Source organism: Lactuca saligna, chromosome 9 (assembly GCF_052625555.1).
Source record: "Lactuca saligna cultivar CGN05327 chromosome 9, ASM5262555v1, whole genome shotgun sequence".
NCBI lineage: Eukaryota > Viridiplantae > Streptophyta > Magnoliopsida > Asterales > Asteraceae > Lactuca > Lactuca saligna.
In genome coordinates, this window is record NC_136425.1 from 126903893 (window position 1) to 126918079 (window position 14187).

The following is a 14187-nucleotide window of genomic DNA, read 5'->3' on the forward strand; positions in this document are numbered from 1 at the left end:
TCTACGAGTCAGGCTATAGACTCGTCGAGTATCCCCTTAAAATTTGAAAGATACTTTATTTAAATTACATACCAGAAATGGGGTGTTACACCTATAGTAGGACAGAGGACTTATCACGATGCCCGCAGACCAATTTATGATGTCTCCGTCGCTGACGTTCGTCAAGCAGGCCATGTGGATTAGCGAGGGTCTTCTTCGGCTAATGAGACCTCGATCCTGAAGCCTTGGCAACGCCATCATCATTAAAGATGAATTCTCCATCCTGAGGAATTGCTTGATGAATTACATAGTAGCAGGAGATTTTCGAAGGTTGATCTGAGACATGGTTTCCATCAAATTTGGGTGTTTGAAGATGATATACACAAGACTGAATTTCGAACTCACTAGGGCCATTACGAGTTAATATGCCCTTTGGTTTCATTAGTTCTCCAGCCACTTAATTAATGGGATGGGGTAATAAAGTTATATAATGGATGGATGAGGACTAATTATGCCAAAACATAAGTTGAAATGACAAATATTATGGTTTGATGGGTTTTGGCCAAAACATGTACAATTAAGGGACCAAATGTGAACAAATGGGAAATAAGATGAACACTCCTTTCATTTATCTTCTAGTTACGTATTGAGCGTGCTAGAGAGTTGCAATTGGCTATTTTATTCTCATTTCCACCTATGGTTCGATCTAAGTGTAGAATGAAATAAACAAACAAAGGAGAGAAAGAATCAAGGTTTGAAAGGTAAAAATCTTCTCATCTTTTATCTTAGAATTAGAATTTGTGAAGTAGGTCTGATCCCGTTGTCAAAATTAACTTCTTAAAATTACAAGGGTTTGGTTTTCTAACCCCCTTTGAGTACTTTTGATGATCTTACTATTAATACAATTATCCCATTGATGGATTTGTGGATTTCAGTGAAAACCCACATGAACTATAGAAAACCCGAATTAGGGACACTATTATTCATGATGAAATGAGATTAGATTCTATGACCTAGATGATATTTGATAGCAACAAACCCAATTAGAATTCTTAAATTCATCCATGATGGTAGAATCAAGTATAAGCATGAATTTGTATTGAATTAAGGGAAATTGGAATAAAAACAATGAAATCCTTTGTATATCAGCCTTTGATGGATATATGTTACTCATAAACATGATTTTATACTAATAATATGATTTGAATGCAAGAACATGAAGGCTTGCGTGATTTATAGTTGAATTTATGAAATAATTGGCCATAAGGGCATTTTGGGAAATCTAAGGATAACTACATGATGAATGACATATAATAGGTTAATGACATACATGGATATGAATTTAAACTTTGGAGGTGGAATTGCTACATAAATATGAAGGATCTCTTGATCTATAAGTGATTCTAGTGATTGTTTGGCTATAAGGGCAATTTAGGAAACATGAAATGGAATTGATGATTCCATTGTTTGTGTATGTACCTACATTGATATTGGTTGTGGTTTTATGTACTTAAAAACCCCCAATGATGTATTAAATGATTTGGGAATGAGTCATATTAGGTAAAGAGTGTTCTTAATCAACTTGAGCTCTTAACTCTTTATTTGAGTGATTATAAGCATTATAAACGTAATATTTTGATAAAGGTCATAAGGATTAAGTCATCATCTTGATGGGGCTTAATTGAGTATTTTAGTATTTGGTAAAATTTGATAGCCACTATAGGTAAAAAGAACAATTTACAAAGATTTTAGCAAAATTCCGCACAAAATGATGACCTATAGTCGTGATACGGGGCATGTCAAAATGACACCGGGGCGTGTCAGTCATGACACGGGGGCATGTCCTGTTGACATGGGCCGTGTCAAAGTTCTATTAAGTGTATGCTTTTCATGAAAAACCTAGTAAACGGCCACCAATTGCCCTCAAACATTATATATAAGCTAATAGGAATTAAATAATCTTATGGGGTATATCTAAATGATAAAAAATCCATGAGGGATATTTTGGTCATGTTAATGTTTTATGTCCATCCATGTTATATAGGAGGTGATTGAGAGTGCTTTACTAAGGAAAGGACCTATAAGAGGACTAGAAAACCTTCTTGTAATTGAGGTGAGTACGTGTTGGTATTTTTCGAGTTTGCGGTACATTGAAAGATGGTTTTATGAAAAATGAAATGCAATGCTTTTATATGTGAAGTATTAAATGTTTTTGGAAGGAATTTTTCGAAAGAATGCTCTCAAAGTGAGAATGTTTTGAAAGAATGATTTATAAGTAGAATGTTTTGAAGGAAAATAATATTTTGGAAGAACATATGTTTGATATGTGAAATGTGTCTTTTTAAAGTGTATCTTTCTAAGAACCTGTGATATTATAAATGATGATATAAAAATTATTAATTTGGAAAGTGAAAAGCTATGAAGAAAGTAAAAAAAAAAAAGAATGAAAGTTGTCTGGGCCATGATGCCTCGTAAGAGGTCTAGAGGTATCCACTCGGGTGGCGCCTCCCTTTCGTGAAGTAGATATCCTAGTTAACACGATGCGTTGGTGGATTGATTTATTTTTTCCACTTCGTTCTAGACTTTGGGGCACCTTAAGTATAAATATCAGAAACGGTTTAATACTAGAATTAACCCTTCATAAAGGAGAAGGAAAAGTACATAGATATCTTTCGAAATGAAATTGAAAGAAATGAAATGATAAGATAGGAAATGATATTTATGATGTGTATGAAAAGAATTTTCCTTGAAAAGGCTTGAAAATGTTTTATGATCTAAAACTATGTTTTGCAAAGATTAAATATTTTTAATGAAAATGCGATAAATGTTTTGGGTTACAACCCCATGTAGTTCACAAGATAATTTTTTCTTATGTATCTCTTTTTAATGTCATGTATTATAGGTTATATTCAAAGAGAAAAATGATAGATGGAAGTTAGAAGTCATGTAGTAACGACATAAATTTTAAAACCAATTTTTCATTTTTGTAAACATCAAAACATCGATTAATATTTCAAATTCAAACGTAAACAATATTGTCACAACAGAATACAACTCAAAGATCATAAAAATAGTTTCCCCCCGATAATATGTACGATCACGCCGGCGCCTTCCCACGGTCCTCGCTAGTACCTGAAACACATAACACAACAACTGTAAGCATAAATGCTTAGTCAGTTCCCCAAAACACAACCTAGCCACATACGCCTTTCCAGGCCCTGACCTTCCGGTCCATGTCTCTCAGGGGACTTCCGTGCCGACTAGGTAAACCTTCCGGTCCTACCCACGTCAACCTTACGGTCCACATCACAACGCCTTCCGGCCCATAACATATTCACCTTCCGGCCCATAACATAATGCCTTTCGGCCCATATCAAGCACATCATACATGGCACATATAACGATTAACTTATCACACATAATGAATATATCTCATATCATATTCGACCTTCCGGTCAAACAGTGAAACCCTTCTGGGTACAGTATAGTGAGAAAACTCACCTCGTGGAAAGTCTAAGATCTCGTGTCCTCACTATCACCGAATCCAAACGACAGCTCTACCTCGCCTAAAAATAAAAATATCATTTAATACACAAAGACTTCTACCACTAAGACTTTACCCCTTATCATCATTCCTTAGAGGGTAAAAGACCATTTTACCCTTCCTTGACCTAAAGTCCTCATGTTGACCAAAACCCTAAAAGTAAACAAAAGTCAACCCTGAGAGTACGTGGGGCGTACTGCTAGATGTACGCGGGGCGTACATCGCCAACCCCCTGGAACGGGGTCTCCACCCAGTACACTGTGTGTACTGGAAGTTACGCCTAGCGTAACCATCAGAATCAGCCACTGTTCATTTCTGGTCTTAATTGGTTAAGCCATTACTCCAACTTCTAGATCCGACTCTTTTAGCGTGTCTAAACCCATAAAGTCGAGACCTTTAAGCCTTAGCATGGCTGTAAAGGCTCCAACATCACATAACAACATTCTATTCCAACTTAAGGACCTAGATCTCATGCATGGTGCAATACCCACATCCAAAATGCCATTTTTATGAGTCTACAACTCCAATAGATCAGAAATATGAAGTATCTAAGCTTATGGAGGTCATTTGCACAAAAAGTCTCCAGCTTTGGGACTTAAACCCTAGAAAATGACACCTTAAGCATATAACATGAACCAAGTGACAAGATCCGAACTTTTTACCTGAAAATGAAGCTTTATCCCTTGCAAAGCTCAGATCTACACTTGAGCAGCCCTTCTAGCGTCTCCAACATGCTTTTCTTCTCCTTTGCAACCTTGGAATGGCACCACCAAGCTTAGAATACACACACAATGGCTAAAGAACAAAGGTACACCCTTTTTAGGTTTTCACTCTGAGGGATGGTGGCTGAGAAGTCCAGCCACACATTCCTTTTATATCCCCTCCAAAGGAAATTAGGGTTTGGATTTGAATAAGTTACACCGGGCGTAACCTTGGGTACGCCCAGCGTACCTGAGGGGGAACACGTCCAAATGAGGCGCGCGAGTACACACATCATACACCTTGTACGCCTAGCGTACTCGCGTACCATGAAAACCGTAAATTATCAACTTAACCAAGATGCGAGGCCAAAAGAAGAATACCTGGATTTAGGGCTGTTACAATTCTCCCCCACTAGAATCAGGCTTCGCCCCCGAAGTCTCATACTGAAAACAACTCTGGATACTGATCCCGCATCTCAGACTCGGACTCCCATGTCAGCTTGGACCCCTTCCGATGTTGCCACTGCACTTGTACCAGGGGTACTTCCTTATTCCTCAAAACCTTAACTTTCCGATCCCTGATCGCTACTGGTCTTTCCACATAGTTCAGGCCTGCATCCACCTAAATATTAGCCAATGGTACCACTGCCGACTCGTCGGCAATACATTTCCTCAACTGCGAGACATGAAAGGTATCATGGATCTGCCCCAACTCAGCAGGTAGATCCAACCGGTAGGCTACCCGGCCTACCCTAGCAATTACCCTGAAGGGTCCAATATACCGGGGTCCCAACTTGCCCCTCTTCCTGAATTGTATCACTCCTTTCCAAGGAGGGACCTTTAGGAGCACAAGGTCACCAACCTGAAACTCAAGCTCGGACCGTCGCCTGTCCGTATAACTCTTCTGGTGACTCTGCGCGGTCAACAACCTCTGCCTGACCTGCTGAATCTGCTCAGTCATCTGGAGTACAATCTCCGTGCTACCCATCACCCGCTGCCCCACCTCTCCCCAGCAGATGGGGGTGCGACACCTCCGACCATACAACAGCTCAAAGGGTGGCATACCAATGCTCGAATGATGGTTGTTGTTGTACGAAAACTCCGCTAAAGGTAGATAGGTGTCCCAGCTCCCTCCAAAATCAAACACACATGCTCGGAGCATATCCTCAAGCGTCTGAATCGTCCGCTCACTCTGTCCGTCTGTCTGCGGGTGGTATGCGGTACTGAAATGCAGTCTCATACCCAACTCCTCATGAAACTTCTTCCAAAACCTGGAAGTAAAACGCACATCCCGATCTGAAACAATCGACATCGGAACCCCATGTCGTGATACCACCTCCCTCACGTATAATTCTGCCAACTTCTCCGCAGAAGAGCTCTCGCTGATGGCTAGAAAATGAGCGCTCTTCGTCAATCTATCCACGATCACCCAAATCACAGTGCGCAACAGTTTGGTGATAAAGTCCATGTTAATTTGCTCCCACTTCCATTCGGGAATCTCTAGCGGTTTCAATTTACCGTGCGGACGCTGGTGCTCGGCCTTAACCTGTCGATAAGTCAAGCATCTCTCAACAAACAATACTCCTTCCTTAGGTCCAAATACATTTTCGTAGCCTCGGGATGAATCGAGAATTTAGATCGATGTGCTTCCTCCATCAAAATAGTACACGTACCGCCCACAAACGGTACCCAAATCCAACCCTAACCTACAACCCGCTCCCTCTTCTAGTTTTTTGGTTTCGCAGCCTCAGCCTGAGCTCCTCGAATGGTATCTAAAATCGGGGTCATCATCGTCAACCACATACAAATATCTCGGATTGGGGCGTTTTCCGCCCTCTGGCTCAACGCATCGGCTACCACATTAGCCTTGCCCGGGTGGTATAGGATCTCACAATCGTAATCCTTCACTACATCCAACCATCTCCTCTGTCGCATATTCAAATTTGGCTGATCCATCAAGTACTTCAGACTCTTCTGGTCCGTGTAGATGGTAAATCGAACCCCATAAAGATAATGCCGCCAGATCTTGAGGGAAAACACCATAGCCCCCAATTCCAGGTCGTGGGTTGGATATCTCGACTCATGAGGCTTCAACTGCCTCGAAGCATACGCTATCACATGCCCCCTCTGCATAAGCACCGCCCCTAAACCCGATATAGATGCATCACAGTACACCACAAAATCCTCCATCCCTTCCAGAAGTGCAAGCACCGGGGCCTCGCACAATTTCTGACGAAGGGTCTCGAATGAGGACTGCTGCTCTGGTCCCCACGGAAATGCAACACCCTTCCGGGTCATCTTATTAAGTGGCACGGCGATCTTGGAGGAATCCTTGATAAACCTTCGATAATATCCGGCCAATCCCAGAAAACTCCTGATCTCAGTGGGCGATCTCGGCACCTCTCATCTCAACACCGCCTCAATCTTGGCCGGGTCGACCAATATCCCTTTCTGGTTAACAAGGTGCCCAAGGAACTGGACCTCTCGTAACCAGAAATCACACTTGGAGAATTTGGCATACAACCTCTCCGATCTCAATAGCCCAAGAATTTCCCTCAAATGCTCCTCATGCTGCTCCCTAGACCTCGAATATACCAAAATATCATCAATGAATACGATCACAGACCGATCCAGCATCGGCCGACACACCCGGTTCATAAGATTCATGAACGCAGTCGGGGCATTGGTGAGCCCAAAAGGCATCACCACAAACTCATAATGTCAATAACGAGTTCTGAATGCAGACTTCTGAATATCTTTATCCCGAACCCTCATCTGATGATAACCCGACCTCAAGTCTATCTTGGAGAACCAAGATGCCACCTGCAACTGATCGAACAGATCGTCGATCCTAGGTAACAGATACCGGTTCTTAACCGTCAACTTGTTCAACTCCCGGTAATTGATACACATCTGGTGTGAACCATCCTTTTTCTTGACGAACAAAATCGGCGCTCCCCATAGTGAGCTACTCGGTCGAATAAACCCCTTCCCCAATAGCTCCTGAAGCTGCAAGGATAACTCCTGCATTTCCAGTGGAGCGAGACGATAAGGCGCCTTGGCGATGGGCGCCTCTCCCGAAACCAAATCGATATGGAACCCCACTTGCGTTTCCGGAGGCACACCTGGTAACTCTTCGGGGAACACATCCGAAAACTCGCATACTACAGGAACGTCGTCAACCGAATTGGGCCTTCCCGCGGCCACTCGAGTATCCATCACGTAGGCTATGAATCCATTGCAGCCCTACTGCAAACTTTGCCTCGCCTTAGCAGCCGAACAAAACGCCGACCCACACCGGGTCCCCTCGCCATACACAGTAAGCACTCCCCCACTAGGGTCTTGAATAGTCACCAGCTGTCTCTCGCAGTCAATGAATGCCCCAAATTTACTCAACCAATCCATGCCCACGATGATGCAGACATGCCCCATCGCTATAGGAACCAAGTCTATAGGGAATTTGACCCCAAAAATCTCGAGCACACATCCCCGAATCACGTCAGTGGCGTATACCGCTTTCTCATCCGCTATAGAAACTCGCAGGGGTCGACTCATCACCTCCCAATCAATACCGATGTGCTGGCTAAAAGCCAACGATACAAAAGACCAACTCGCACCCGAGTCAAATAATACCAAAGCAGGTACAGAATTCACAAGAAAAGTACCTACGCATATCATAATATACGCACAATATCTTAGCATAAAAGTAAATACGTGAAAGAATACATACCAGCTATGACATCAGGCGCCGCGCGGACCTCCTCCACAGTCAACTGGAAAGGTCTTCCACGAGCCTTCAGAGCCTCGGCCTTCACTAGCCGAGTCTCGATAACCCTGGCAGCAGGCGTAGAACCCTGGCGAAGCTGGGGGCACTCGGCCTTCCGGTGGCCGGTCTGGTTGCAATAAAAGCAAACCATAAATCCCTTGGGGGCAATCCCTAGCAATGTGCCCCTCTTTGCCACACTTGTAGCAAACACCCGATCGACATGCCCCCTCGTGACTCTTGCCGCACTTTCTGCAAGTGCGGGCCTTCTGACCTCCCAACCTTGAATCGACGGACTTGGTCTGCTTGGCTGCCAGCTGAGACTGAGCCGGCCGCCGATCCACCCGTTGAGACTCGGTCTCCTGCCTGGCCTGGGTCTCCAACTCGATCTCACGCTTCCTGGCATTCGCCTGAAGCTCAGAAAAAGTCTGGTATGACGAGTTCGATACGACCTCCCAGATATCCCTCCTCAGCACACCCAAATACCGACTCATCCGAGCCTGATCCGTGGACACCTGCTCAGGGCAAAACATCGCCCTCTCATGAAACTTCCGCATGATCACCGTGACAAAATCATTACCCTGCTTGAGGGTCAATAACTCTTGAACCAACCGTTCCCTCTCCACCGGGCGAACGTACTCGTCTCTGAACATAGTAGTAAACCTCTCCCAAGTCACAGCTGAAACCTCCGCCAGAGTGAAGTTCGCCGTCACGAACTTCCACCAATCCTTTGCTCCTAGGCGGAGCTGGTTCAAGGAGAACCGTACCCTCAGATGCTCCGGACATGAACAAGTGTAGAAGCATCCCTCGATATCAACAATCCATCTCATCGCAGCGATCGGATCCTGCGTCCCGTCAAACTCGGGTGGCTTCGTGTTGCTGAACTCATGGAACAGCAACAAGTCACCTCCCTGTGGTCTGGCAGCGACCACAGCTGCGGTAGCTGCAGCGGTTGCAGCCTCAGTCACCGCGGCGTACCGCTCATCAAAATTCTCCATCAGTGTGGTCTTAATAGACCCAAACATCTTCGGAATCTTAGCCCGGATCGCTGCAGCCACCTCCTCATGAATCATCTGACGAAGCTCCTCGTCACTCACACTGCTTGTACCAGGTCTGTGGCGTGGTCCAACCATGATGCCTCTGAAATACAACATAGAAATATCAGAGACTCTATCGAGCGTAATCGCACTCGATAACGCAACCCTACTCAGTCTCCGATACCCAGGGACTCTTACTTGGGTTGCCCACTGACCCGGTGTCTTCAGTAGTACGGGCCCAATACTACCAACTACACCGCATCAGCGTTCACCCCAAGTCCTCCTCCCCAAAACCCGGATCATGAGTACTCTATTCTTGCCATGCACTAGCTACCCACTCGCTCTCAAAGCACCTCATGGCAGTAGATTTCCCTAGACTAAGGCATCCCAAATCAGGCTACTCTAGTCCTAATATGAATACCTAGTCTACTAGCATGCGTATCATATCATATCATATCTCATAACACATATTGTAAGAGTATTTTGGGGAGTTTACCGTTCGGGCGCTGGCTGACCGTACACACTTCTTCTTCTTTGGTTGTTTGAAAATCACTTATCGAATTTTTATTGATTTTATTAATTAAAAATTTCTCAAATCCCCGGTTTCAGTTTAGTTACGCCCGAAGGTGTATCCGAATCCCTCAAACCAAGGCTCTGATACCAACTTGTAACGACGTAAATTTTCAAACCAATTTTTCATTTTTGTAAACATCAAAACATCGATTAATATTTCAAATTCGAACGTAAACAATATTGTCACAACAGAATACATCCCAAAGATCATAAAAATAGTTTTCCCCCGATAATGTGTACGATCACGCCGGCGCCTTCCCACGGTCCTCGCTAGTACCTAAAACATATAACATAACAACTGTAAGCATAAACGCTTAGTGAGTTCCCCAAAATACAACCTAGGCACATACGCCTTTCCAGGCCCTGACCTTCCGGTCCATGTCTCTCAGGGGACTTCCGTGCCGACTAGGTAAACCTTCCGGTCCTACCCACGTCAACCTTACGGTCCACATCACAACGCCTTCCGGCCCATAACATATTCGCCTTCCGGCCCATAACATAATGCCTTCCGGCCTATATCAAGCACATCATACATGGCACATATAACGATTAACTTCTCACACATAATGAATATATCTCATATCATATTCGACCTTCCGGTCAAACAGTCAAACCCTTCTGGGTACAGTATAGTGAGAAAACTCACCTCGTGGAAAGTCTAAGATCTCGCATCCTCGCTATCACCGAATCCAAACGACGGCTCTACCTCGCCTAAACATAAAAATATCATTTAATACACAAACACTTCCACCACTAAAACTTTACCCCTTATCATCATTCCTCAGAGGGTAAAAGACCATTTTACCCTCCCTTGACCTAAAGCCCTCATGTTGACCAAAACCCTAAAAGTCAACAAAAGTCAACCCTGAGAGTACGCGGGGCGTACATCGCCAAACCCCTGGATCGGGGTCTCTAGACAGTACGCTGCGCGTACTGGAAGTTACGCCCAGCGTAACCATCAGAATCAGCCACTCTTCATTTCTGGTCTTATTCGGTTAAGCCATTAATCCAACTTCTAGATCTGACTCTTTTAGCATGTCTAAACCCATAAAGTCGAGACCTTTAAGCCTTGGCATGGCTGTAAAGGCTCCAACATCACATAACAACATTCTATTCCAACTCAAGGACCTAGATCTCATGCATGGTGCAATACCCACGTCCAAGATGTCATTTCTATGAGTCTACAACTCCAATAGATCAGAAATATCAAGTATCTAAGCTTATGGAGGCCATTTTCACAAAAAGTCTCAACCTTTGGAACTTAAACCCTAGAAAATCACACCTTAAGCATATAACATGAACCAAGTGACAAGATCCGAACTTTTTACCTGAAAATGAAGCTTTAGCCCTTGCAAAGTTCAGATCTACACTTGAGCACCACTTCTAGCCTCTCCAACAAGCTCTTCTTCTCCTTTGCAACCTTGGAATGGCACCACCAAGCTTAGAATACACACACAATGGCTAAAGAACGAAGGTACACTCTTTTTAGGGTTTCACTCTGAGGGATGGTGGCTGAGAAGTCCAGCCACACATTCCTTTTATAGCCCCTCCAAAGGAAATTAGGGTTTGGATTTGAATAAGTTACACCGGACGTAACCTTGGGTACGCCCAGCGTACCTGAGGGGGAACGCGTCTAAATGAGGCGCGCGAGTACGCGTAGCGTACACCTTGTACGCCCAGCGTACTCGCCTACCATGAAAACCCTAAATTATCAACTTAACCAAGATGCAAGGCCAAAAGAAGAATACTTGGATTTCGGGCGGTTACACATGTGATAGAGAATGCTGAGGAACTTGTTAAGTTCTTTATTAATATTTTGATGTAATTCGTATTTGCTTGAAATTGTTGTATGATGATCAATGGTCACACCCAATGTTTTAACTGTAAATGATTTTGTGGAAACGGTTCTTTATCAAAGGTGGGTTAACACCCGAAATGATTTTTATAACCAGAGCGTTTTGAAAAGTTTAAAAAAAATGGGTGTTACACAAGAATTAGAAAGACGTGTATTATATATTTCAATTGAGTACATACTAGATGTAGAACCAGTTGCCTTGGCTTTTTCTTCTTTTACATCTTGAAGGTACTTTGGACAACTTATTTTCTAATGCCCATTTTGGCCAAAATAAAGGAAAACGATCTATTTCAGATCACTGACAGAAAGGACTTCATGGTTAGCTTTCCTGTTTGACCTAGCATTAGACTATCCAATGTGAGTTTTCCCTTTCCACTTAGGTTAGACGATAGATTTCCTTTTATTTCCCTTGCCTTGATGCATGGCCGGGATAGGAGCTCTCGCAACACTAAATTGAGTTTTTCCTTTCCACCATTAGATTGTCCAATGAGACTTCTGCATTCCCACAGCAGTTGTCTGCAACAAGTTATGGAGTTGCACCAATGTTGTTTCTACGTTGTTCAAATGATATATCAACTTTCATGGTTGTCGATGTTTTATTGTTGGCAATTATTTCTTTTGGAGTAGTGGTATTTGTATCGATCTCAAAAATTGAATATTAAGGACATACTCTTTGTTTTCATACCCAAGAGTCATATATCAATGTCTACCTTTTAAACAAAGACATTTTTGTCATAAATTTATTTATAATGTCTACCTTATAAACAAAAACATCTTTATCATAAATTTATTTATAAACTTGTTTGATCTACCCGCTAGATCTAGGCATGAGGTTTCTATTTTTTTAGTGGCAAAACAAACCATCATAACTTGATAATTCTTGTGGAGATAATAGCATAAATTTTGTTGTCATCCATGTTTAGCGGTAGCACCGGTATGTGTTTTTGACAAATTATTCCTTATAAAAGGTAGTTCACTACGATCATTATTCATTAATATTTTCCTCAGGCGTAGGCTAAAGTCGATAGCCACTGATCCAAAGGTGATTTATTACATGTTATGTTAACAATACATTATCTATTATTATTAACAATAGATTGTCTAATACAGTTTACCTACATCGTCCTTCAATACAACAGGAAAAGCAAAACAGACATATTAATATAACAGACAAACATTAACAAATATTATATATTATTATAAAATTCACGCAGCAGTCTTCGTTGCCTTAATGTCCCCACCAGAGCTCTCTTGGCCCACGATATCAATAACCCTAGATTGTTTTTTCTCGTGAGCCAACTTCGGCACCTTGATCTTCAACACACCGTCTTCAAGATGTGCCATTATCTTCTCCATGTCCACATTCCCCGGCAACCGGAACTGCCTCCAGAACTTACCGCTCGTCCTTTCCGCCCTATGCCACTTATCACCGTCGACTTCCTCCTCAGCCTTCCTCTCTCCGCTCACCTTCAAGACTCTGCTCTCTTCCACCTCGATCTTTATGTCCTCCCTCTTCAACCCAGGTACATCCAAGGATATCTCGTGATGTCCGGATGTCTCCTTCCAGTCGGCTCGTGCCAGGTTGATCGTTTCAAGGTTTTTCGGAAGATGAAGTGCGTTATGTTCCAGAATCTTAAATGGGTCTTCGGCGGGGATCATCATGTCCCAAAGAGGTCTGTTGTAGGGGATTAGAGCCTCCGTTTTTGTAGGTAAACTTATCGTAATCAATGCCATGAATGCTGTCAAAGCATATAATGTGATCGTATGCATTTTCGACATCGGCATTTTTTGTGGTTTCAACTTTCGAGAAGTGGGCTTTGTTGATTGAATCGAATAACAGATAGTGAATTGAAGTATGTTTGATATGCTGCAACCTTTATTTGATTGTCGAGTTTTGTGTTGAATCAGGAATGTTGGGTTTATATAGGCGATCGGAAAAGGATCTCTGGAGTCTTCCACCAAGAAGAGAAGGATCTGTGTTTTTCGAGAGACTGCAAGAAAGAAGACTGTATCTAGAAGTCTCCAGACAGGTATGGAATTAGCTTTTATGTAAAAATAAGTTTCTTTTTATTTATATAAAATAAAGATACAATAAAATCCATTAAACTTTTTTTAATCTTATTTTTTTATTTGACACGGATAAGTAGGAACATACACTCGAGACCAATTCCCATTTTTTTGGGAAATATTGTGTGTTTGTTTCCATCTTTTGATATTTCAATTCTCTGATAGATTGCGAAGTATTTTTTTTTCTTTTGTTTTCTTTTTTTGTTTTTTACAATTTTATTAAATTGAAATTTATATTCTATTAAACATTTTAAAATGTAACGTTTAATCAATTACCATAATACCATATTATTATTAGTCTATTTTTGTTCTTATCTTTTTATACTTTTATAAATAAATATTTACCACGTGTTAACTAACATTAGTTAAAAATTACAAATTACCCTAATTAAAAAAATATAAAATCTAAAATACAAACCTTAAAATACATTAATCTAGAAAGGATAAATTCTACAAAACTTTTATAAAAATTTGATTTTGCATTTTTTTTTTTAAACTAAACACTTATTTTACCATTTTGTTGTAAGCAGTCAAGCTTAACAAACTAAGCTCATACATAAAGGGCGTGTTCGGCAAACAATTTTTGAAAGTTTCTGATTTCTAGCTTTTAATAAAACGCTAATAAAAAAGAAAAAACATTGTTCGGCGATAGGAACGTTTAGCTTTTA

General features: G+C 42.0%; 1 protein-coding gene across 1 annotated transcript; it reads right to left on the reverse strand.

The window, feature by feature from the left end:
* Window positions 1-12460: 12460 nt before the first annotated feature.
* LOC145017143 (18.1 kDa class I heat shock protein-like) lies at window positions 12461-13522 on the reverse strand. Its single transcript, XM_078975216.1, has one exon. It carries the CDS (start codon window positions 13235-13237, stop codon window positions 12659-12661), a length of 579 nt encoding a protein of 192 aa, XP_078831342.1. The 5' UTR covers window positions 13238-13522; the 3' UTR covers window positions 12461-12658.
* Window positions 13523-14187: the final 665 nt, after the last annotated feature.

Excerpts from the sequence above, each read along its gene's own strand:
- LOC145017143 (XM_078975216.1), bottom strand. The coding sequence starts at position 13,237 with ATGCCGATGTCGAAAATGCATACGATCACATTATATGCTTTGACAGCA.